The sequence below is a fragment of the Mesoplodon mirus genome, assembly GCF_964341445.2.
Source record: "Mesoplodon mirus genome assembly, chromosome: 11".
Lineage (NCBI taxonomy): Eukaryota > Metazoa > Chordata > Mammalia > Artiodactyla > Ziphiidae > Mesoplodon > Mesoplodon mirus.
In genome coordinates, this window is record NC_138987.1 from 61907087 (window position 1) to 61932840 (window position 25754).

General features: G+C 53.8%; 1 protein-coding gene across 1 annotated transcript; it reads right to left on the bottom strand.

The window, feature by feature from the left end:
- Positions 1 to 944: 944 nt before the first annotated feature.
- CTDSP2 (CTD small phosphatase 2) lies at positions 945 to 24563 on the bottom strand. Its single transcript, XM_082635439.1, has 8 exons — positions 23978 to 24563; positions 10318 to 10466; positions 8479 to 8517; positions 7944 to 8045; positions 7276 to 7332; positions 5233 to 5325; positions 4924 to 5109; positions 945 to 4718 (listed from the first exon to the last, which is right to left on the bottom strand). The coding sequence occupies exons 1-8, from the start codon at positions 24039 to 24041 to the stop codon at positions 4593 to 4595; spliced, it is 816 nt and encodes a 271-aa protein (XP_082491565.1). The 5' UTR covers positions 24042 to 24563; the 3' UTR covers positions 945 to 4592.
- Between the last annotated feature and the right edge of the window lie 1191 nt (positions 24564 to 25754).

Genomic DNA, 25754 nt, shown 5'->3' on the forward strand with positions numbered 1-25754 from the left:
CCAGTTTTCTGGCGGGTAAGCACTGTTGAGGAACCACCCAATGCTGGAGGTTCCAGGTCCTGCTGCCTTACCTTAGTAATGGCTGCGCATACACTGGGTTATATGTGCTTGCGTTTGCATCCTAACAGCATTTTCCTAGTCCTGGCCAATCACAGCCAACCTAGCCCTGGGCTTGACTTATTCAAACCAGAGAGAAAGCTGTATCTGTTCCTATTCAAAACAGCAAAAACAAGAGCAGACTTTTAAAGGCTTCTTTTAACTCCAGCTCCCCGCCCTGATCTAATTGATTTTTTAAAAGTGCACAGCCCATCAATAATGCAGGAAAGAGGGTGGGAGGATATGAAATTTGCCAGATTGTAGATATGAATGCATTACACTGATGACAGGAAGCAGGGGCTGGGGCTGCCCCCTGCCCTCCGAGTGCCTAGGATGTCCAGGCTGGCAAGCGCCTCCCAAGAAGCTCCTGGGCATTTCTCAGAGGGGACGTCTGGGAGAAGGGCCTGGAGTGAGTTATTAGGTCATTCTGTTTTGCCCCTTGGGGTCTCCTTTGGGGTCACAGATCAGTCCAGTCAATATCTGAGTGCCTACTATGTGCCAAGAACCACGCTGGGCTCTGAGTTTCAAGGCTCCTAGTTTGGGGAAATCAGTAAGGGGCACAGAAGGAAGACTCTAAATCCCTTGGGGCTTCTGGTTCCTCCCCAGAAGTCAACAGGACACCAAGCATATGCTTATTAAGCACCTGGATGGCAATGCGGTTGATTCCACATGGGGGCCAGGGAAGAGCTAATGTAGCCCGACTTCTGTAACCTTGAGCAAAAGCCCTGTGCTGAGTGCGCGGCTGGTCCCCCAGCTTGGGCGCTCCAGCCTTGTCATGACAGAGGCGTTTTAAGCGAAGAAGTGGGGGTAAGTGCCCGAATGAACAAGAGGAGGGTCAGGAGGCAGTGCCCATTCACGGATGGGTTTTTTAAACCCACTTTTATTCATTAATTGTAAGTAGTACAAATATTCCAAAAATATAAACAGACACTTAATGGCGTCCTACATTTCAAGTTTTTGAATACAACAAGTTTATCAAACCATGAACCTGTAAGCAAGGTAGTCAGAACCCCACAGCCCAGTCACAGTGGGAAGCAGATCTCCCCCACCCTCCGAACGGTATCTTGAAGGGGGTTACGTGGCACGACATGGAACATGTAAAATCTGAGATACTACAAGCAAAGAAGCTCACGGGGCGCAAAGAGGAGGGTCTGCTCCAGGGGCAAGCCCCACAGCAGTAAAGGAATGGGGCAGGGGGCCAGACCCCTGCCTTCCCTCCCCTGCTTGAATGCAAGTATTTACCAGTATTAAAATAAAAGGACGAAACTAAAAACCCCATTTTACAAAAAAGGCGACTGAGGGACAGTAGTGGCAAGTAACCGACTGAAGACCTGAAGGGGAAAACAAGCTTACTTTCCGCAGACGCCTGACGTGTCTGGGACATGGGATACAGGACAGCCTTACGCGGGGGTTGCCTTACTGAATGAGGCCTCATGAACAGGGTAGGGGTAGCAAAACAGAACGTGATCCATTTCCCAGGGAATGACTGCCTTTAGACTTCCCATGCTTTTCGCACAGAGAAGTTTCTGGGCCACTGTTAACAGAGGGGAATTTATAAAATGGTCAAAATCTTTGGGAGGCAGGAGGGAATTAAACAGAAGGTCCCAGGTTAACTGAAGGCAAATTCACTCAACCTCGCTATAGTAAGGGACCCATGGACCTACAGAGTGTCCCCTCTACAATGTGCAGAGTGGAAACTCTTACCTGACCCTTTCCAAACCGGTCCTGTGTCCAAAGCTCCCCCTATGAGAGGGACACGAACATCAGGCTTTTGATTTAGAAGCCCAATCAGAGAGACACACTGTGTCCCTGAAGAGGCACCTTAAAGAACTGAACCTGGCAGGTGGGCAGATTCCTGGCACGGCGTGAACTGGGGTCGACCAGGCCTGGTGGCCTATTGCTTCCCGAAGACCAGCCTCAAACAGGAAGGGCTGGTAGGAAACCCCGGAAGAGATCCTGGGGTGAACTGGCTCCCTCTCAATCTTGCCTTCCTCCAAAACTGAGTCTGGCCTGATTCCTCTAAGGAGCAAGTCTTGCAGTCATCTCTTGCCCCTAACACACTGTGAAACTGGAGACCAGAAGGTGCATAATGACTTCAGGCTGGCTCTGGTCCACACCGATGGACCCTGCTTAGACCTATTTGGCTGAGCTGCCTCTCCAGCAAAGGGAGGAGAGGGTGAGTGGGGGGTGCGGCATTTCCGGTGAGGAACTGCACGGGGGCAGGGCAGGGTTCTGGCGAGAACAAGGCCTCTGGAGCCGGGCTTCATGCAGAAGCAGCGGGGACACTCCCACCAAGCCATCCTGGGCTCTGGTCACGAGTCCCTTGGAACACTTGGACAAGTCTGATAGGAAAGCGGGTGGCGCCAGCTCTTCCTTCACCTGGAGGCAAGGAGACCCAAGGCAGGGCAGAAAGGGGCCTCAGAACTGCATCAGCTTAGAGCCTCTTATTGCTTATTTAGTCAGAAAAGCATGGCCGGACCCCATGGCAGATGTGGCCCAAGGGCTAACCCTTAGGATGGGGCTTGGGAGAGAGGCCCCTCCTGCAATATTAGGATAGAGGCCTAGGCCAGGGCCTTAGAATCAGAAGCTCCCATTTTCCTTCAGGAGGTGTCGCTCCTGGCCAGCCCTGGAGCCCTCTTCCCCTACCTGCGTGAAGCAGGATCACACAGGCACCAGGGAATGATGCCTGGGAAATGATCACATGGGCTTTGGGGACCCTGTTCTACTCATGTGACACCAAAGGGAAAGACAAAGCCTCACAACCTTGGGACAAGGAGGGGAGGTGGCATCACAATGCTAGAGAAGGATGCTAGGCAGTCAGAACACCAAGCTGCTACTCCACCACCTGGTCCCGGCTAGCTCCTCAGACTGCCCTAGTGTGTGGCCAGTCTGAAAAGGATAATGGGGTAAGTCCTGAGTGGGCGGTGTTCTTGCACCTGAAGCAACTTACAAATGCTTTGTGACATCTGCCTCCAGGGAAAACAGAGAGGGGGATAGGAACCCCCTCCCACCCGAGGGAGGGAGCGGAGGCCATGGCTAAGGCAGTGATGCTGAAGTGGGGCTCCCTCTGGGGGATCCCTTGTGCTCCCAATTACAGCAGCACTTCCCCTTTTGTTTTCCATTCTGGGGAAACTTCCTTTTTGTGACTTATTTTTTAAAGCATTCACTATTAAGAAACTTTGAAAGCAAAGAGACACGCAAAGCGCAGGTGTGTGAAGAGCTCACTCACACCTGTTACCATTGGCAGGAGGCACGTGCGTTACGTTGGCAAACTAAACGGTGAGAACACCCAGCCCCTCAGCCCAGGAAACGCAGGAGTGCCTCAGACCCTGGAGAGAAAAAGCAACAGCCAGGAAGGATGAAGACACCTGGCCCTGGGGGAAGACACGAGAGAAAAGAGCCCTGCCCAAGAAACAGGTGGGTGGGACCCAGAGCGCCCTTCCCAGACTTGGGGACAAAGTCCTTGCGGCAGCACCAGCAGAGAATGCCTGAAGAGCAGACTTAGGGACACATCCCGAGCCCAGCTGACCTACAAGCCAAGGGGACACACACGCTCATGCCCTTGGGATTTTCCTCTTCCCTGCACCCCCAGGGCCTCCCACGCTCACCTCAGGCCCAGGACTGCAGCTCTGTCAGAAACAAAACAGCCCCAACACTCCACATTTTGAAAAAGAATTTTAAAACAGAGTCAAAATAACAGAAATCAGTTATCTGTCCTCTTCCAGGGCAGGGAGAAGACCTCCTTCCCCACAGGTTCAAGACTATGGCTAGGTGGTGAGGAAGGCAGGCCCGGCACCCAAGCCTTGGGGAGACACAGAAAGGGCCCGAGCCAGGCACTCGGCCAGAGGCTAGTGCAGCCCTTGGGCCACAGGACCTGATGGCCACTGGGGCTACCAGTTCTGGATACAAGCTTTCATCTTCCCAGAAATGTCGTCTTTCTGTCTGCAGCAGTCGGCTAGAGCAAGGCTTCAGGGAGATGTGTGCCTGGGGCACCCGAAGGCAGCCTCTGACCCTACCTTTCTCCGTGGCATAAGCCTTACAACACTGAGGAAAGGCCATAGGTTTGGCGACGGAGCCTTCAATGGTCTTCATCCCTATAGAGCTCGGTGGCTCTCAGGGGGACAGGAGAGGAGACAGACTAACTTGGGGAGAGTCTTGATCATCCGCTTTCTCCCCCAGCCTGAAACACTTATATCCCGGGACCACAGTTCAAGGCAAGACACACTTACACACACACACACGCACGCACGCACGCACGCACGCACGCACTTACTCACATCTCAGGAACCCAACTCAGGGAGCAGGCAGCTCTGGGTATCGCTGGTCTGATATCTGCCCACTCAGCATCTAACCTGTCCTAAAGCTCTTTCCGATCACTTCTAGTTCCAGGTCTCATTTGGTGAGATGCTCCAGATTCCACTCTGTCAGGCTGATCATAAAGGCACAGTGTAGGAAAGTCCCCAACTGGGATGGCCATTGCTTGGCAGCAGGGAAGGCTAAGGGGCCCGCAGCTGCCCAAGGCTGGTGTAGACATCCTCTGCCGCACTCAGCTCCTCAAAGACTGGGATCAGGTTCAGCAACTCAGTGTCTGCCATGTCGTCAAACCAAGACTGCACGGGCACCTGGAGCGGGAAAGGTGGCGTAAGCCTCCCAACCGCCAGCGCTTCCCTCCCTTGCCCCGGACCCCCGGAGGCTGGCTGGTCCGCCTGGGGTGGTGCCCTCCCCTCTGGTAAAGCCCATGGTTCCACCAGCGTCCCCTTCTCCCTCTTCCTTCCAGGGCAGGGACTCTCCCAATCCCTGCCATGTGGGTGTATCTGGACCACTCACTGCATTCTCCGGGTGGAAGATGTAAGAAGCAGGCGAGTTGTCCAGAATGAGGGTTTTCCTCAGGTCCCTTCCCAGGCGGCTGAGGTCCTTGACATAGCAGCCCTGGTGAAACACACAGGACTCACGGAACAGGCGGGCCCGGAATACCCCACACCTGTCCAGCAGATCCGTCACAGGGTCAGCATACTGAGAAAAGAGAAGATGCTTTTTGTTTGGATGCAGTCCTGGTTTCCCCGTGGTATCCTGTGGATCAGCAAGGAGCTGCCACACCTGTTCCCAGTTCTTTACTCCCCTCCTGCCCCCAGGTACCTTAGCTAGGCTGGCAGTGAAGAGAACACATTCAAAGAGTTCCCCCATTCGTCTCAGGAACTCATCCACGTAAGGCCTCTTGAGCACGTACACCTGAGGAAAAGCAGATAGGCTTGTTGGAGGCATCCCTATGAGGGTGAAGCATCACAGCATCGGTCACCGTTACCACCTACACAAAGAGCAGTAAGTAGGTTCAGACCTTACTCTGTCTGGACTCCCACACCCCAGCCTCTGGGACCACCTGGCTGGAAGCCTTCTACCCCACAGACCAGGGCACGAGCGTCACCTCCTCACCAGGCTTCTGCCGGCTCAGTGGTCCCAACCTTGACCCAGCTCAGGAAAAAACAAAAACACCTAATGTCCCAGGAGCCATCTCTGTTTCCGGCGGCGAACCATCAGCTGCCTCCAGAAACAAGTAATCAAGAATAGGCCTCACAGATGGAAACAGCCTATCCTGGATTACTTGAATCCAGCCACAGCCTCTGTGGGAGTTTCCTGTCCTTGGCTCTGACAGGACAGTTAGTCCAGGTCCCCATCAGGCAGGGTCGCAGATACTTCCTGAAACCTCATGCCCTCACAGAGCTTCTCTGAAATGCACCAGTGGAAAGTGACTTTTCCCCCTCAGTGACTGCAGACCTGACACCCTGCAGCATCTTGCTCTAGTGACCCCCCCATTTTGTGCTTGCCCCTGACAGCCACCCCTAACTCTTGTGTCCACCTTTCATAACCGTGCACATTATGGCCTAAAAGCTTCACTGGCTGCATGTCCCTCATGGGCCTGCTGTCTGTTGCTTCCCTGTCTCCATCCAGGTGTTCTCCTCTCATCCAGCCTACACAGGTGCTACTGGAACCACTCCTTCAAATTTCTTTTCATCCAGCTCACTCCCTGCTCAAGAGTATGTGCCTGCCATGACTCTCCCTCCTGGAGACGGCCTGGACTGGCCATCGACACACCAGACCCCTCCCAGCTCTGCAGCAGGAACCCTCTGCTCCAGGTAGCCACAACCGGGCCTCCTTTCATTTACCATTTCTTTAACGTTCAACAAGTCCCTCCCTCCTCCTGGCTATTCATCAAGCTTGGCATCCTCTCAACACTCTGCTGAAAACGCACCTTCTGCAGGTAGACACCTCACCCCCACCCCCCGCTCATGTAAATGTCATCCCTTTTCCATTATTCACACCTCTCCTTGTTAGCCAGGAGTTCACAGTGTTTGAAGATATGCCTTTTTAAAAAAATCTGTGGGTTCTGTATATCTCTATACCCTCAACTAGACTGTAAAGAGCTGCTGTGCAGAGTCCAGCACTGGGACTGGAGAGCATCTCAGCTGGGAGGAGGGTGGTGGGGTGAAGAAAGCTTCTAATGGACACAGGATAGTGCTGACCACCCATGGAAGCCTCAAACCCCATTTCCCTACAAGTAACTCTTCTATTTGACTATCAACACCACAGGATCCTTAACCCTGGACTGAGCAGGTTGTGTAGGGCCAGAGCCTCACCTTATTTAGATTCAAGCGCTTTTTGATAGATGTGTACTGAGTATTTATTGTGGCAGAATCCAGTGTAGGGACCCCAAGGGGAGGGGAATTGGAGAAAGCTTTACAGAGGAGGAGATGCCTGTTCTGGGGAGAAAGAAATTCACCAGCTAGATGGAATGGGTAGGCAGGGGAGGAGAGAAAACAGCTAGTACTGACTTCCTTGTCTGTAACAGGCAGATACACCAACTCTTCAGCTTTAGAGAAAATGTATTAAGTCATATAACAGTGCTGGTCACATTCAGTAGGGGCAGGGGAGATAAGTAAATGATAGCTATTACTACTATTAAATAATTTAATTTTAAACAGCTTAGCTGCAAAGAGAAAAAAGGTGACAACTAGAGGGGGATGCGGGGCTGCATTTTTAACATGTGAAAGCCTCGAATGTAAAAGGTTACCAATAAAAGCAGAGAGGCTGAAGTTACAGGAAAGGATCAACTGATGGAACACAAGCCCCGAGGGGCAGAAGACCCCAAGCTCCTAGACTGGGCGTGGCCTGGCCGCAGCTCACCTGGTGAGTGGTCCCTTCGATCTCTACAGGCACTATGAAGTCAGCGTTGTTGATTGGCTGGAAGGCAGAGGAGTTAATGAGTCAGCTCAGCTTGTGAGAAGGGACAAGAGCCCAGCCACACCCCAGTCCCTGCCACAGCCAGCGCTCCGCCCCCTGGGCGGGGTGGGGAGGGACAAGTATCAGAGGCCCTAGGAAGCTCCTGCTGTCCCAACTAAGTGGCTCTCACCCAAGTACAGGCTGCGACACCCCTTCTGGTTTTCCCTCCTTACCTCCACCTGCAAATTCTACCTGAGCTGAGACAGTCTCTGGGCCTTGTTGAGTTAACAAACATCCTGATAAAATGGATAGGGGCGTGGCCCAAGGCTGACTTAACCCCTCTTTTGTACCCCTGTACAGAGCCCTGGTGGCTGTGCTGCGACGGTGGGGGGGGGGACGGCAGCTGTAGCCTGTTGTCAGTGACCGTGGAGAGCAGGGGCTCCCACTCAGCATCATTCTCCGGTGGGGCCTCCAGGCATCTGTGATGTGACTGTGGCCAAATACCAGAGGCCGGCCCTCCTACTTCTCATCACTCTTCCATCATCAACTTTAGGCCACTTCACTGGCACCTGCAGTCAGGCTTCCAAGACAGCCCAGGATAAGTGTAAGAAGAGCTCCAGATGTCCAGTTACCTTAAAGGAACTATGCACAAGGGTTTCATCCAAGTCAATGACCACGCAGATTCTTCCTTGATCTTCCTCTGTCACCTCCGGGAGCAGACAGGTCCCTGGAATCTAAAACCAGAGCCAGGCTACTGAATCTGCCACCAAGAAAGACTAATTTTCCCCAGTAGAACTCTGGGAAGAGCTGGGCCCATTGAGGAGATGGAAGCCCCCTACTTCAACCCAAGAGAGGCGACACTTAAAGGCCAAGAGGTAGAGAAAGAAGAGACTGAGCTGGCTCTTTCCTTCAGCCTGGGACTGTGAAATGATCCGGATACTGGAGATGGAGGCCAGAGCTGGTGATGGATACCGGCTGTCCCACACACAATCTAATGCCTTGCACACAGTGGGCCCTTAGCAAATATCTGGGACAAATAGCTTCCGAGGGCAGGGAGTTAGCCAGCCAGACACAGAGCAATGAGGGCATCACCGCATGGGGCATGGGGTTAGCAGGGATCACTGGGTGTTGGGGCTTCTGAGGACATACCCTGTGAGACTCACATACCTGATAAAACTGGTACTGGAGACACTGGAGCAGATCCGACTACGGGAGAAAAGAAGGTGGTCAGGGCCAGCCCACCAATGCCTTTCCTGGTTGTCTAAAGCCCACTCAGGCCTGGAGGGGAATCTTCTCCCCAAGACGCCAGACCCCTGGAAAGCCCTGACACGACAAAAGTGACTTTCCGTAAGAGCTGGGCAGGAAAGGGGCCAAGATCTTCTTTCCACACTAGGCCTGATGAAGGATGGAGAAGGAAGTGTCCCTGTTCTCAGCTGCCATTGCCTCTCCAAGGAACAGGGGACTCAAGCAGCTGACGCAGGGACACAGAATCAGAGGCAGAACCAAAATCAGAACTCCTCACTGTGGAGGTTTGGCCTCTTGCTTAGTCCTGGAACCCAGGCTTCTCTTTGAAAACATGTGTTTTCTTCATCCTCCTTGGGGGCCTAGATTAGGGGGAGGTGCGCTGAGCCCCTACAGGACACCAGTAAGCCAATGTGAGCCCACACTGTGGGTCCTGAATGTGAGGGGAGGTAGAGTGCAGAGAGCTCAGAAAGCCTCTTCCTACCTTTGGCTAAAAGTAAAACGTTATGATGTAACAAGTAAGTGATCTTAATGGAAACCCTGAAGAAGAATTAAAATCCTAGCACTTAGAAAAACTTAATGTTGGCATTTTAGTGCATTTCCTTCAAGCTTGCTTTGGCAAGCAGTCTTTTTTCTTCATGACATATAATTTTGCATTCTGCTTTTTTTTTTTTTTTTTTTTTTTTTGCGGTACATGGGCCTCTCACTGTTGTGGAGCACAGGCTCTGGACGCGCAGGCTCAGCGGCCATGGCTCACGGGCCCAGCCGCTCCACAGCATGTGGGATCTTCCCAGACCAGGGCTCGAACCCGTGTCCCCTGCATCGGCAGGCGGACTCTCACACCACTGCACCACCAGGGAAGCCCTGCATTCTGCTTTTTGACTTAATGTTGCAACTCAATACTCTTCCACATTGTTGTGAACTCTTAGTAAAAATTAATAGTTCAGTTAATACCATCATGTTGTACTTCGTTTAACCATTGTCCCGTTTTGGATAATGAGGTGATTTTTCACTGATGTATGTATCTTTAGCCTGGCTTTGAAAGAAAGGAAGGACAGCTAAACCTTGGTGTTTCAGAAAGAAGTACAAATGGCACTGGGGAAAGGAGGATTTCTGTCCCCCGCCTCTGAAATGCCAGACATATCTTCTGGTAATTATAAGAATCAAAGACACCCACACATTTCCAAATGTCTCTCACAGGTACAGGTGAGAGTGCTGGAAGGGGTTATCAAGAGTGTGATAGAATTTCAATTCCTTGCTTCCCTGAAAGCCTAGTAACTTGGAAGGTATTTTTGCTTAGTTAAAAATAAAAAACAACAATCACAGGACTTGCAACCAGAGAGATCTGAGTTCAAACCCTGATACTACCATTTATTAACCATTAACCATTCAGCGGCTACATATACCCTCTGAGTCTCAGTTTCCGTCTGTGAGTGGGAATCCTCTGGCTCTCCTTGCAGGGCTGCTATGGGTCACATGAGACAATCTGTGCAAAGCACCTTGCATGGTTCCTGGAACCTGGAAGGATCTGGACCGCAGGGCCCCTCAGAAACCACAGGGACATCCGGATGGCCCACACCACAAATGGAATCAACAGGAAGAAGATGGACCACTATGGAAAGGACAGAGGAAGGGCCTCCTCTGGGCCAGAGATCTTCCAACTCAGGCAAGGCTGCCCTGTCTTCCTGCCGTGGTTGCATGGACCCCCACTCGCTCACAGCAGTCCCGTCCTTGCTGGCATCACACCACCCTGGATCCAGCTACCTTAGCAATGGTGTTGGCTTCCTCCTTGTATGCGGAGAGCTCAGTGGAGGAGCTTGACTGGCCAACATGCTGGGCGCGAAAACAGCAGAAAAGGGCCTTGAAGATGTTACGTCCACGAGGCTTCTTAGGAGAGGACTTGGAGACCAGGCCTAGAGTGGAGGGAACGACAGAGGCATTAGCTACAGGGCGTCTGTCCACGAATACCCACCCCTGTGCTGTATCCCCTCTAGTTTATAAGCTCCACTGGGGCACAAGGCACGTGCTTGGCGAACAACCAAATACAGCCAACAGTGAAATGTACACGTTTATTCCAACATCTTCTCTGTAAAGTAGAAACAGCAGGAATCCCCAGTCCCTGGTTTGGGAAATAAACTGCAGAAAACTTGCCCTTCATTCCATGGGGGTGAAAGGGCACTGAGAGATGGGGCCAGCTATGGAATCCACTTTGGTAGCAGCACACTCAGGGAACCCTCCGAGGTAATTCACAAAACTCCTGCCTAACACCAGTTCCCAGAATACTACCCATTCTAGAGAAGGGAGTGAGCTAGACCTCTGCAAGTCGGTGCAGCTACAGCCCTGTTCTGGGTCAGCTTCCTTCAGTCAGTTAGTTGGCAGCACTGAGCCCAGACTAGAACACAGACTAGAAAACAGAACAGCTTCAGCCCCAAGAAACTACAAGCTTCATTCACACCCTTGTGTCCATCCCACACTCCAGTCACTTTCCTTAGCACTCCCTCCCCTCAAAGACCACAGGCATATCACTCTCTTGGGACACATACATCCAGCGCTGGGTTCTGGGTTGACGTCCCTGCTTCTCGGCTACAGCTGCTAAGTCCTGCCTTGACAATTTTGGCTTTGGAAATACAGAGCCATTTTAACAGAAGGCTTGGCAAGGCAGCCCCAGAAAGGCCAAGCTGATAGAAACAGCTACAGGCATTTACAGGATCAACCAGAAATGGACTTCGGAAAGTCTTTTTCAAGTTCCTTTTATTATTCTTATTTTTTTAATTGGAGTATAACTGCTTTACAATGTTGTGTTAGTTTCTGCTGTACAGTGAAGTGAATCAGCTCTATGTGTATATACATCCCCTCCCTCTTGGACCGCCTTCCTCCCCTCCCCCCACCAAGTTCCTTTTATTTTAGAAGAACTGTTCCGGCAACTGTTGAGCAAGAGCAGGGAGCCAGGATGGGTGCTGTGGCCAGGAGGTGGCGCCGCACAACCGCTGCCAGAATGGTCCTCAGCTACAGGTCTCCTCTCCAGGGGCCAGGGCGGGGGACAGGCCTTGGGATGAAATCCACCCCACTGCGCTTTAAAGCACAGGGCAAACTCCTGTGCAGGGAAGTAAGTGCCAGAAATGTCTCTGCCTTTATGTGTGTGTGTGGGGGGGGAGACAAACAGAACATGGCACTGAGGATAACCTTCCCCGTGCTGTTGGGTTTAAGGGAAAGGGGGGGCAATGTGGAGAGCCCCCCACCCCAGCAAGGCCAAGCTCCCTGGCTCAATCCTCAGAGTACATGCTGCACCTGCACGGAGGCGGCTCCGGCAGAAGAGGTGATGGGAGAGCCATTTAACACCCAGTTACTGGGCTGCCTGAGCCCCTGGAGAGGAGAGAAAACCAAACTCTGTTCCCTGGACCAAAGGTGAGGCCGCTGACCCTCAGTCAAGGGGCAGTCAGCACCGCCCCAGGACAACCGACTCAGCTCTGGCTCAACAGGAAGGCTGAGGGCTTCCTGCAGGTGCAGGCTGGGCACCCCAGTAGTCTGGTCCAGTGCTCTCTCCTTCCCCTCCCTGGGTCGGGCAGATCCCTTGACACTGGTATGACGATTAGAAACCTTTTAAAAAATGTTCAGGTTTCCCCAGCAATTAGCCTAAAAACCTGGATATCACTCTCAAGCTCCTGGCCCTGCTGGAAGAATCAAGATTTCCAGGGACTGGGGATTTTGCCCTGAAGAAAAAGTTGCGTTGGAGGCCTCGCCCAAGGCCCCTGAGTCCAGGAGACAAACTTGAGAGCAGAGCCCCGTACTTAAAGACAGCAAGATGAGAGGTTCCTCAGACTCTTTCCTACTCTGAATAATCTATCCAGAAATCGGAAGGAAAGGACAGCTTCTCCACCTGCCTGTATGGCCCACATTCAATTCCGAGCCCAGGGACGCAAGCAGACGCTGACACAAAGCTCCAAGACCAAAGCTGAACCATCTCTTTTCCTTTGGTTTATGGTTTCTTCACGCAGAACCACAATCAGAGGCTTAACCCGGGCACTGAGCCTTTCTTAAAAGGCCACACAGCCCAAGCCTTTCCTGAAGAGAGGCCATCAAGAACACACTCAGCATCTTAGTGACAGACGCTGTGAAGGCTGAGTAATCCTGAGAGGCAGGGGGTGAAAGGGGCAGCTGGCTGGGGCCGTGGAGAGGCCTCGCCGGTGCCCCCTGCGGGAGGCCCAGCAGGCAGGAGCGCTTCAGCCTCAGACAGGGAGCTTGGGAGGGGGCGGGGGCGCTCCTCAGCTGGTTGGACTCTGCAGGGGATGAGGTCTTCTTAAAACACAATGCGGCCAGGCAGCCCCTGGGCCTCAGAGACCACAGATGCCTTGACCCCGGGGGCAGGCGCTCAGAGCAGAGCAAAGAGCTGTGGCGCCTGGGGAGGGGACCCCAGACCCACAACAGCAAGGTCAGTACCCCAGATGTCCCTCACTAACCCCCCTCCCCCATTGGGGCCCCACTTCCCTCAGTCCTTCTCCAGGCTGTGTGTCCTCCTCACCTTTACAAACACTCCCACTGACAATCAGTGGCCATCAGGGCCTCTTCAGCCTCCCCCTAACATGGCTGCCTCCTGACGGGGCCTACAGTGGCCTCAGCCAGGTACATTCACTGGCCTCTGGCTTCTGAGCAGCAGGTGCTTGGGACTCTGATTGAGTGAATAACTCCGGGGCCTCCAGGGCCTTTGTCACTTCTACAGAGCCAGGACCTATGGAAGCCTTCGCTGGTCTGCAACCGCCCAGAAGAGTTAGAAAGGCTCCCTCCCTTACGAGGACAGGGAAGTGGGCTATGACGAGCTGAGCCCCTGAGGCAAGCCACTCGGTCTTTCTGGGCCTTGGTCCTGTTTACTGAGCACCAGTGATGGGCCAGGCCTGTGTCAAGACACTTGACATCATTACTTCATTTAATCCTCACTACAAACCCATTTCTAAGCACTAATCCCCCATTTCACAGGAGGGAAACCAAAGCACAGAGAGCTTAAGTAACCTGCTTGAGGTTACACAGGTAGTAGGACAGCAGAGCCAGGATCTGAACCCAGATCTGCCTGAACCCAGAGCCAGGGCTCTTAACAACTACTCTGTAGGGTCCCCTACAGCTCGGGCATCGTGTACGATTACTCCTGCAACAGGTGGGGAGTGGCGGTGCACTCTTAAGATCTCTCAGGAGTGTGTGCCCTACTCCTCTCTAGGCTGGGCTGGTGAAGGATCAGTTTGGGGTCCAGCCCCCCTCCTTTGCTGGGCAGTCCATGAAAAGTGTAAGGGGTGAAATAGTACAAGGCTCCCTTCACCGCCACCCCGGCCCTGCACCTGCTCTGACTGGCACAATGGGGGGGGGGCGGAGCTGGAGCCAGGAGCTTTGGTCCAAGAGCCACTTTGTTGAGTGGGTTTAAGGATGAGGGGATACACCCAGAGAGGGATCTGAGACTCGTATCAAAGAGCCTTTCAAAGGACTCCTTTCAACCAGCGCTCAGCACTGTGTCCCTGACAACCAGGTGCAGGTCACCCCCACCCCTCCGTGTGTGACGGGAAGGGGCAGTGGCCCCCTCCCGGGAGACGAACACTGGCACAGGAGGGTTTACAGGCCTGTGAGGATTTCATTGCACAGGTTTCCCCAGCGAGGGAGGGCAGGATTCCAGGGGGTACCACAAAGCTCCATTACTGATGTGCATCTGTTCTCCCTGCTCCGAACATCTGGTTTGGGGCTGAATGTCGGAAAGGACCAGCACAGACCTAACGGGGGGAGCTCTGGCTCAAGAAGAAAGTGCGCAGGTTGCTGAGAACAGGGAAACCAAGCCACCCCTTCAGCTCACTGCTGTGAGGCTTCCTACTGAGGCAGGATGTGAAGAGAAGGGGGGATGTGGGAGGTATTCCCCCTCCCCCTCCCCCCAGGATCACCTGGGCTGGGGTCCAGGCTCTGCCAGTTACTACTCAGCCACACAGCCTCTTTGCGCCTTAGTTTCCTCATCCGTTAACTGGGGTAACAGCAAGACCACTCTCCTGATAAACAAGACTGAACACGGTAATGCACTGTGCAGACTAAACTTAAATGCCGCGCTCATTTTCATATTATCTAAGGGGAGATGACCACTCCTTGGCAACACTGTGGCCACCCACCCAGCATGTGGTTGAAGCTCAAGAACAGAAGATGAGAAAGGTGCCAGAGGAACTCTGACCATGAGCAGGTTTCAGAAAGTCAAAAACACCCCTAACACCTTCTCCCAAATTCACTACAAAACTTGTTTTCCAGTTGCAAACTCCCTGGCTGGTCTCTGCAAGTAACAGGAAAGCAGGTGAGGTTGTTCCACTTGAGACAAAGAATGCCCTCTCCCCTTGTGTCCACCATCACTGGCCCCCAAGAAGCACCAGGTGGGGATACTATTTGCCTCTGCCTCTCAAGAAGCTTGTGCGCATACGTGTATGCTGTAGACACACATGCGCACACACACGTGCACACACAGATGAAGACCGGCTTTGCCTGGACAACACTATTTTTAACCTTCTTCTGAAGGTCAGGTTGAGGTATCACTGTTGCCAACAACACAGCTTTGTGTCCCAGCAAAGGAACTCCTCACACATCCGCCTGGGATTCGGCAGAAGGCAAGCTCTCAGGCTGTCGGATTTTAACAAGCCCATTCATGTAGAAGGACGCGTTCTTGGTTCACCTCTCAGAGTACTTCTTTCTCCACCATCTCTCATTCCCCCCACGGCAAAGGATTTAGTCTGGCTATCACTATAAAATGGCCTCCCGGAGGGGCCTCCCTCCCCTTAGCTTTTGGAGGAAGGAGAGTATTTGGAGCATTTCTGGCCTTTCTTGGCCAGCTGCCTGGGCCTTGCAGCCAAGATGCATCTGATTGGGGCTCCCCATGGAGAGGAGTCCTCCCAGGTCCTCAGCAAGGGGCATCTGTGCCTTGGCTAAGGACAGGCCCTAAAGCGCCAGGTGGACAGAAGGGCTCTTGGACCATCAGGTGAGTCAGCAGGGGAACAAGAAGGTGAGAGATGCCTAGACATCCCCCACACAGGAAAGACTGGAAGCCAGAGGCAGGGTGTACCAGTTTCCACAGTGCTCAACTGCTGACACTGCTCTCTTCAGGTGACAAGGCGGGGTGGGGGGGCTTCACCCAGCTCGGCACCAGTTCCCGAAGTTCCAGAGAGCAGCTGTGAAGTTGACAGCATGGACTTTTAAAAAGTAGTTTTAGCCACGTTGTTTGGCTCACACCAGCATGTTCTACACTAGCGCCCTCCCCGCGACCAGCAGCCAGGCCGTCCTACCTACGCAGACGTCTCCATTGGTTTCCCCTTCCCTGGACAGGACAGCTCCCTGCCTCTACCCCTCTTCTAAGAGAGGAGGACTTCTTTCAGTCCTGGGTCCTTAATGCCACTTGTGGGGTGAGGGTGGGGGACCCGGTCCCTCGCTGCCTTGCCTGCCTTTTCCCTGCCCCTCCAGCAGTCGTCACTGACTCAACATAGGGCCTCAACTTCAGGACCTTCCCTCAAGAAGCACTAAGTTTTGGAAGCAGGGGATCCCTGGCAACTTCTAAAACAGGATCAAGATACTCTGTCAATTTCCAAATCAGCCTTTAAAAGAGTTATTGGCAGAACACCCGCCTGGGCAGCTGTAACATATTTTAGAAACATGCTGGGGCTGGGGGTGGGTTCCCAGAAGCAGCAGCAGGCCCTGGACCAGAGCAGTTTCCTCACGGATACGTCAGCAGCGGGCTCAGCCCCCAGCCCCACACCAGAATGCTCTTGGTGGATGTCAGGAAGTGATCTGATGGCTCACAGCAGCAGCAGTGATAGACCTGAGATGCCATCCAGGAAAACCCAAAGGGCTGGACCCTGCCCTTGTTTTACTGTACGCAATGCCTGCTAGAGCAGAGATGTCATCGTGGGGGACTGGAAGCCATACTTGCCCACCTTGAGCCTCCCCCTCCCCCTAAGGAGGTGCGGAGCAAGGCCCTGTGGGAGGCCGGGAGGCTAAAAGAAACCTGCCACCAGGACACAAACACCCTCTTAGTGGCTGTTTCAGCCCGACTTGGCTCTCTGCCCGATTCCTGAAATGCTTGGGTCCGGTGGAAGACCTGAAGAATCTAGTGCCTCTTTCCTCTCCAGCTAAGAAGCCTGCTTTAGGTGACATATGCATGAGAGTGAGATGGAGAAAGAAGAACAAAAGCTCAGGACAAAGCAAGGGACCCTCAACCGTCTCTCCTCTGACCAGTGAACAACAGTGGTTACACAGGTGCCATGGACTTAGGCTTAAATCCTGGCTCTGCCACATATAAGGTGTGTGGCCTTGGGCCTCAGTTTCTTCATCTGTAAAATGGAAAGACTAACGTTACCTATTACATAGAGCTGTGAGAATTACAATGCGGTCTGGGTGTGTCCCGACCCTAGTAAAATGCTCAGTAAATCTCAGCTGCTAGTCATTCAGTACAAAGCACTTTCATACCTTTATCTCACTCAGTCTCAATCTCAAAATGTTCACAGTGAAAGAGAGCACAGAGACTTCTTCTCATTCCAGGTCACAGAGGAGCAGTGGCAGGGCCAACCCTGGGAACTGGCCTTTTCCAGGACTCCACAAAAACCAATCACAATCTCACACACTCACACTCACACACACACACACACGCGCGCGCGCACACTCGTTTAGGTTGGCCAACCGGTTCCTTCCGTCCTTCCTCTCATGGCTGGCCCCTGCACAAGGACTGGAAGGAGCCTGCCAGGGAGTCTCTCCCGCCTACAGGGTCACTCACCTCCTCCTCCCACACCCCAGCTGCACCTGGGACCAGCCCACCAGTATAGGTGTGTCCACTGAGAGAGCACTGAGCTGGACGTCAGAAAGCCTGGCTCTTGCCCCACTTCAGCCTCTCAAGCAGCCTTGTGGTCTCACCTAAGGCACCACCACCCTGGGTTGTTTCCTCGCAGGCCGATCAGGAAAGGTCTACACTGCATGGTCCCTTACAAGGTGGCTTCAGATCCCCTGAAGCTTGAACAGGCACTCTAAAAAGTGGAATGCACAACACAAATGAGAGGCAGTGCGGGTCAGCGTTAGGTTTGACTCTGAGCCAGTCCTAGCTGACACGAACCGGCCACGTTCCTGTGGACAAGGTGCTTGGGGTTTCTCAGCGGAGGTTTTCCTCACTTGTCAAGTGGGGATCATTCGCATCTCACAAGGTCATTGTGAGGCTCAAGTGAGACACTACCAATAGATATAAAAGGCGAGGGCAGTGCCTGCCCCACAGTGAGATATCATGTGATCCTTACTGGTAAGCGGGGATCACGACTGTCCATTCACACTCAGAAAACTTTTGGACTCCCCTTTAGGAGCCAAGGGACCTTTAACAAACAGGAAAACTGGATCCCTCCAGGGACTCTTCCTGCTCAGGGCTAAACAGGCAGCTGGGGCCGCTGCTGCGCTCACCTGGCTCTTCTCCAGGGACACCTGTCAGAATCACAGGGAGCATTTGGAACACACGGATGCCCGGCCCACCTGCTCATGCTCTGATTCAGTTAAGACCCAGGTGGGGTCTGTATTTTTAGTAAGTGTCACAGGAGTTTCTGATGTGTGTCCCTGGCTGGGAACCAATGTCTAAAGGTTGCCAGTGGTCCCTGACTAACCCTTCCAGGACTGGAGGGTGATTCAGCCAGAGTCCCCGTGGCCCCTTTCCCCACCACATCTCACTGGCTCAATGTCTCTGCAGGTCTCAGGGGACTTGCACCCCAGAGCCTGATTTTCCTTTCTAGGGGCACTTGCTCTAATCTGTCACAAGGCAAAACACCCAAGCCTCCTGTCTCTTCCTGCAGGTCCCTGTTCCTGGGAAGGAGGGGCCCTAGCCCCATTCTGCCATGGAGGCAGAAGAGCTAGGACCCACGTCCTGGGAAGGCACTTCCACACACCGGCGGTATGCGCTCTGAGCCTTCCCATGAATCTGCTTGGCTCTCATTGGGGTTGGGGCCACATTTGTTCCCTGAGAACTGTGTGGGTGGGAAAGAGCAAATTCTACAGGATGCAAAAACTATTCATATGTCAAGAGAGAAAAAGAAGGTAGTGAACATAAAGAGAATAAGAGCAAAGCCTGATTTGGGGTGGGGGGAAGGGTGGGAGGGGAGGACCAGGCGCACCTGAGAAAGGAAAGGAAATGCCAGCAGGTCCACTGAGAGATCGGGTTTAAGGCTAACCCTTAGAATAGCTGACGAATAAAACAGGACATCCTTGTACCTCCTGCCCAGAAGGCCGTGTGCTCGCTGGAGCACCCATTCTGTAATAACAGACCTGGTGCAGGCACACTCAGACCTGAAGGGCTGGGCACTTTGCCAGACAAAGAAACTCTGTTCTATTTGGCCTCTGGTCCAGAGAGGCTTCAAGTTCTAAGTCAACTTCTCCACTCTGATTTCTACTAGTTCCTTCATAAGATTTGCACGTTAATAAGCTCATCTGCATCCCAGTTGGGAACTATTCCTCCATTTCAGAAGAGGGAGGGAATCATGACGGAGCCACACCCAACCCGGTGTCAGCAGGACAAGTGAGTTAATTCTGTGCTTCCCGAGCTGGCTGGTCTGAGACAGGGTGAAAAGCAATTTAATGCTGAGTTTGTGCTTTCTCAAGGTTATACCCCCAAACCACAGCAGCTAAGACATAGCTTAAGAACATCTATTTCTCTTCAAAATCCCAGCTTCTTTTTCTTTCCTTGTTACTAGCATTCCTTAAAGAAATCTTAATCTCACTGGGTTCTTTAACTCTCGAAACAAATGCAGACGGTAAGAGAACGCAGCACACAGTTGTCTCAAGTCTTCATTACATCCACTTCTGAGGGGCCGAGCAACTGCTCACAAGGTTTAGACTTCAGAGACTCTTCATGGGAGGTGCGTGGCTCCCCGGCCTCCTCCCATCCCAGATGCCCAGGCGCCAGGCAGGATGGCAAAAGCCCCAAGGCACATGCTACTCACATAAAATCCCATCCTATGTAACAGGGGCACAAAGAAGGGGTCTGTGCAGCAAGGCTGTTTGTCAGTCTCAGAGGGTGATTCTTCCAGAAGGCCTAAGCCCTCACATCGGTGTCCCCTCTGACCCCCGGCCACCTGTCTTTAACAATAAAACCCACATGACCGTGTGCTGTTTGCACTATGTCCTTGGGAGAATGGAGGAGAACCGGAGTGGTGGTCTAGCTGTCTAAAAAGGAAGGACGTTAACATTTATTAATTATCTGCTAAGTACAAGGCATTGGAGAAGTGTAGAGACTGAGACTCCTATTTTATAGATAAGTCACTCAGAACAGTAAAGTGATTGTCAAGTCTCACTGCAAATAGGGATTTGCAGCATCCAGGCCTGAGGCAACCAATTTTGCTCCTAGAGCAATTCTACTGAACACTTCTAAGTGCTGCCCCTGCCCCCCAATCCCCTCTTCACCCTGAGAGACAAACTTCCCAAGATGGTAATAAAAGACAATAACCCAACTTACCCAAAAGCTAGGAGGAAGAAAGTTGAGGAGAAGGGGAAGAGATATATACTTACATATAAATACGTATTGTCTTTCTCTTGCTTAGTTATGAGCACATGTATTAATTTTCCACAGAAAGGCTGGGAGCATCAACTCACCTTGGCTAGAAATGTGACTTCTATCGTATTTACCATTTTAACAAAGTCCGTGATCATGAGGGATGTGGAAGGTCCCACCGAGAGCATGAAACGGGACCTCTCTTCCACCCAGTTTCTTTAAGACCCCTATAGTTGAGAAGGAGGAGACAGGATTCAGGGACACTACCACCCCTTGCCGTCTCTCAAGGGGTTTTCACAGCAATTCCTGAGTCCTGGTCCGTTGCAAGCTCTGCAAGTCAAACTCAGCAGCAGAACTGCAAACTCCCAGTCCCGGGATGGTGGGCATTTACAAACCTTGTTGCTGAGTTAGCAGGGCTCCCTTGGGTTGCTTTAGGAGACAGCAAACACAAGCTTAAGTCACCACACAAGCCCCTACCTCACTCCAAGATGGAGGAACAACTCCAGAGGAGACAGAGGAGCGAGACTCAGCAGCCACAGAGGCCAAGGCTGAGGCTGCGCAAGGAGGGGAGAGGCACCAGTGGGGCGGGAGGAGCCAGCTATGAACACACACTCTGGATGCTCACAGAACAAGCTAAGGAAGAAAGCCCCAGGGAGACTGAGACTTGGTCTAAACTTTTCAAGTTAAGGGCCTAGCTACAACCACAGTGAAAGGTGTTTAAGCTTCTACATGAGACAGTAAGGCAGAATTTCTCCCTTATGGGGAGAAAGCAAGAGTTAGAAAAACCTGCCACCTGCCTAATTCTTAGGGATGGTCAGTTACCAGAACCTGTTGTTCAGTTCTACATGTGAAAAGACAACTCAAGGCATCATCATCCACTCCCTGAAAGGAAGGGGCTCAGGCCTCACAAAACAAAACAAAAAAGGTCCCAACTCCCCCAGAGGGGCTGTGGGTCACTCAAGCTCTGGAGGAGCTTGCCTCCACCCTCTCATTTCACACTGGGAGGTTATAAGGTGGGCCCATTTCCCTGGCTTCTCCCCATCTAACCTCAAAGCCCGAGGCACAATCTCCCAGCAATGGGGCTGCACCCTCGGATGGGGCTGCAATAAATGGCCATTTTCTGGCCAAACTGATATTAACTTTTCTTTTTTACTTTGGTATCGTACACAACTCTATCCTTGCTGTACCAGGAAGCCATTTCACCCATCTGTTTGGGAAGATGATCCAATTTTGGTCCTTTTATCATCAATGCTTTCAGCAACTTTGTTTGTTCTACTTCCCCTACTGTAATTACTTTTGAATCATCAACACACCCAGCCAGCCTTAAAGCTCCCGAACAGAATGCTAAAAAAGAAGAAAAAGAAACCTGCAATGGCAAACAACTTCACTAAAAAACCGCCCATGCTAGGAGCAATTTGTATTTTTCTAGAAATTTACTGATTAATAAACTGCCTCAGTACTCCTTCCCTTTTCCAAAAGGAAGCAGAGGCTAGAAATGGGACACTGTGAGGAGGGGAGAGGGCACGGAACTCCAAAATGAGCTAAATAAAACATGTGCTCCCCACCCTTACTTTTATTTTATTTTATTTTATTTTTTTAAAGATGCAGGATTTGTTTGTAAGTGATGAGGGATTCAGAAAGTTGGTTTGCTGGTTGCTGGGTGCCCAAGCAGCCTAGGAAGAAAGTATGTCTTCTCTGGAATGCAGTCAAATTACACGGGGGGAGAGAGACCCCCAAGCTGTCGGCTTGAGAATTCAGATTCCTCCAGGGATAAGTCTGAAGGACAAACCACACAAAAAATGAAAAACGTAACTCTAAGAAAAATCCAACCAACATCAGCAGCTGAACGCTGTCAAGAAGCCAGCTGCTTGCTTTCTACTGTCATCTATTCTGTTCCCTACCACTTGCTCTGGTGGATGAAACTTCCAACTCTGATTTGTAAGCTGTCCCTTCAGAAGTCCAGCTTTCCCTCATTCCTGGTGTGGTCCCCTCACTGGGAAGGCACCCTCCTGAGCCCCACTACCCACCAGGAGGAGAGGACCAGAGTAGGGAAGCTCAGGACTCTTCTTCCCCTTCTCATCAACACTGCCCCCCCTCTGGAATCCTTCCACATCCACATTTCTTCATTTCTGGCTAGCACTTGGAGTCCCTTCCTGGGATGAGGTTAGGAAGAGAGCGGGAAGAGTCCGAAGTTAAGTTATAAACCCAGAAAGCCTCGCCTCTTCAGCCCTCAGCACAGCTGAGCAGCCAGTAGAGGGGTGAAGCTGCAGCCTGGTTAGTGATGCAGTCAGGAGAGCGGCGGGTCAGGGTCTTTTGCGGGGGTTGGGATCTGAGCAGGCAAGGCTTATTGAAAGTAGGGCCAGCGATGCAGGAAACACACACTACACCCCGCCGCCCCCCTCCCCCCACCCCATTGCACCGGGGAATTAGGGAATGGCTGAAACCACCAGGCCAGCCCGTTTGCCCCTAGGCAAGTTGGGGGAGCTCCTTGGGACCGGGAACCCCTGAAATAAGTGATCTGCTGACTAATGTTGCCAAATACGGGGATGCAGGGCTATACCCAGGCTCCACAGCTGGGCCCCCCGCCAGGCTCTAGGCCTCAGTATGTTCAAGTGCAGCACTGGCCCTTCTTGCCCTGTTCTGGGGGCGTTGAGGGGAAGGGCAGGGACGCTCCGAATTTGGGCCCAAGAGCGTGATCTCCCCAGCCTCAGGCCAGGTGGCCCCAGTCTGGGAAGTTCTCCAGAAAAAAAAACAACGCTAGTCCTTACTCCCCGCGGAAATTCTGTCCACTATTTTAGACACATTCCTCAAGGCCCGAAGAAGAACGTGGGGGAGGGGAGAAGAGTTTCGGGGCCTCCACCGTGACCAAACTCAGAGATCCCACCCTCAGGCCTCAACCTTTCCCCCGCCCCCAGGAGAGGCCTCGGCCTAATCACCCTCCAGTCCCCAAACCCGCCCCCGAGAGGGCCCGCGACCCGCCTGGTGTCTCCACCCGATCCGCAGGAAGGCGGGGGCCGCGAGCCGCTGCCCACGGAGAACTCGCACTTTTTCGCGGCGCGATTCAGAAACACACCGAGTCTGATGCCATCCAGCGAATTATATAACCACGGACACCAATCTCGGGCTAGACAAACGCGGCTGTGTGTGCGGCGGCGGCCCCGGGGAAGCGCACCGGGGCAGGGAGGGGCTCCGGCCGGGCCTCGGGGTCGCGCTTGTTTGCTCAGCGAAAGCGGCAGGAGGCGGCCGGGCGAGAGTCCCGCGCGCCGAGGTCCCAGGCCGGGCGCAGGGCCGCGGGCGGACCAGGTCCGGTCAGCCAGAGCTCGGCCCCTCCCCCACCGCGGCCGCCCCCGCCTCGGGGCGGTGAACTTGGTCCCAAGTCCCGCCGGACGCCGTCACCGACCGCTGCCTGAGCAACCTCGGGCTTGGGGGCGGGGGGGGGGGGCTGGGAAGTGCTGGACTCCAGTCCCGGCTCCATTCTAGCTCGGGATCGCCCGGGACCCCCTCGTTCCCCTCCCCTCCCCACCTCTCTCCCCGCGGTCCTGGGGCAGCCGCGCGCTCTGGTGTGGGAAAGTGACGACCCCACCCCCCAGCTCTGGAGAGGATGGGCGCGAGTGGACTCGCGCTAGGAGCGCTCACCCCTCTGTCTCTCTGCCCGGGGGGAGGGAGTGCAGAACAGAGTGACAGCTGCGCGGATGACGCCCCTCCCCCTCGGGCGCTGGGAGCCCGGGGCCCCGCGCAGCCCTCCCCGGGGCCTGAGTGCGCACCAGGTCGCAGGGGCGGATGGAGTAGGGGGTCGGGTCGGAATCCCCCACTCTGAGCCCCGGGAGATCTGGGGCCGAGACTCGGGTTCTGGGCTGTGCTAGCCCCCTCCCCGCCCGGGGGCGACGCAAAGTTTTGGGAAGTTGCTGCCCCTACCTTGCTTGGTGAGCACCAGGGCGTCTTCCCTCCGCGCCTGGGTGATGATGGAGCCGTGTTCCATCTAACAATCCCGCGGGCCCGGGCTGGCTGGGCGGGAGGACGCGCGGGCGCACAGACTGGGCTGGGCTGGGCTGGGGGGCCTGGGCGGGGGCCCGCTCCGGCTCCGGCTCCGGCTCCCGAGACTCCGACTCCCACTGCTGTTCACATCCCTGCTCTTGTTCCTCCCCTGGGCCGGGAAGGGAGGCGGCCTGTACGGAGAGCGGGAGGCCCGGGCAACGGCTCCCCCGGTTGCCCCCGGCCCCGATCCCCCGGCGGCAGCTCCGGGCTCCTCAGTTTGGGTCCAACATGGAGAATCCGGAGCGAAAACAAGAGGAGGAAATGGGACACGGGGCGGTTTCCAGGCTCCCCCCTCCCCTCCGTACTCCAGATAAACAACCCGCGGCTGCAGCGCCCACCCCCGCGCGCCTCCAGGATCTCAACCCGGCCTCTCTACAGCCCGCTGGCGCCTCCCGCTCCGTAGCACTGTCATAGGCCCCAGGATCCTCCACCTGTGAGCGGCCCGGGTTGCGGAACATCCGGAGCTTTGCAATTTTGTTACGGAAAAAGCGAATCCCCGAGGGGGGGTGGGGTAGCGGGCGGGCAGGCTGGCAGGGGAGACTTGAAACCGCTCCGGCGTTCCGATTGGCCCTCTCCGAGAAAAGGGGCGTGACCCCTCCTTACTATGCGGTGCGAGGACCCAACAACATTCCAGACGCTACGGCCACGCCTCCAGGCCACTCCCCCCTCGCCGGGCTGAGGCCTCCCAGCCTCCTCGGCCACACCCCCTTCCCAACTACTTAAAAGGACACTCCAAAGCTCTCGTTTCCCTACTCTGTGCTGGGGTGTTCCCGTTGTGGAGTTCTACGTGGGTAAGGTAGAATGGTTCCGCCCTTCCGGTAACCGAGCAAGCCGCGAAGCCTAACTCAGGTCGGGCCAGGATGAGAGAGAGGGTTCGGGCAGTTGTTTTACTTCCTATTTGGCGCTCGAATTGTGGACCCACTGTTTCACATAAGAGTACAACCTCGAACCCTGAAAGGGGTGTATGTGTGTGTGTAGGCGGACTCAGGACCTCAGAGAATGAGAGCTGTAACTGACCTCGGGATGGTCTGACCCCCCGCCCCCCCCACTTCAAATGAGACATAAGGAGCCAGGCTTTGCTCAAAGCCACTCACTTATTCCCATTAAAGGCTTCCCCCCTTTTTTCCCCTCCTCCCAATCCAGCCCTGCCCGCTTCGCTCCCCCTCCCTCACAATCCCAGCCTCAGTTTAGATGGATAGAGGTCTTTAAGGGTAGAGCTTCATCTCTGTGGACTCTTGCTGCCCTCCCTCCTTGCTTTTAGGCCCCAGGCACCCTTCGCTGGCTATGGCTCCTGGGCTCTCGTGAGCCTCCTGCACAAGATACTAGGTGAGGGATATACATTTGTTCCCAAGAAGTGGGAGCTCCAGAAGGGCAGGTTTCAGCTCAATATCAGGTCTTTTCCAGTGAGCTACAGCTGTCCACAGGTGACATGGGCTGCCTTGGGAGAAAGGGAGCTGTTCAAGTCAAGGCTGGTGAGAGTAATGTCCAGTGAGATTGCACTGGGTGACTTCTGAGCTACTTCCAACCCCAACAGTTTATGATTCAATGGAACTCACTCTGCCAAGGAAGGAACTTTCAGGAAGGTCAGGATTTTTCTGGTCCCTGGGGGGCTGGGGGCAGCTGATGGCCTTCCTGCTGCAGTTCCCATTGCCCAACA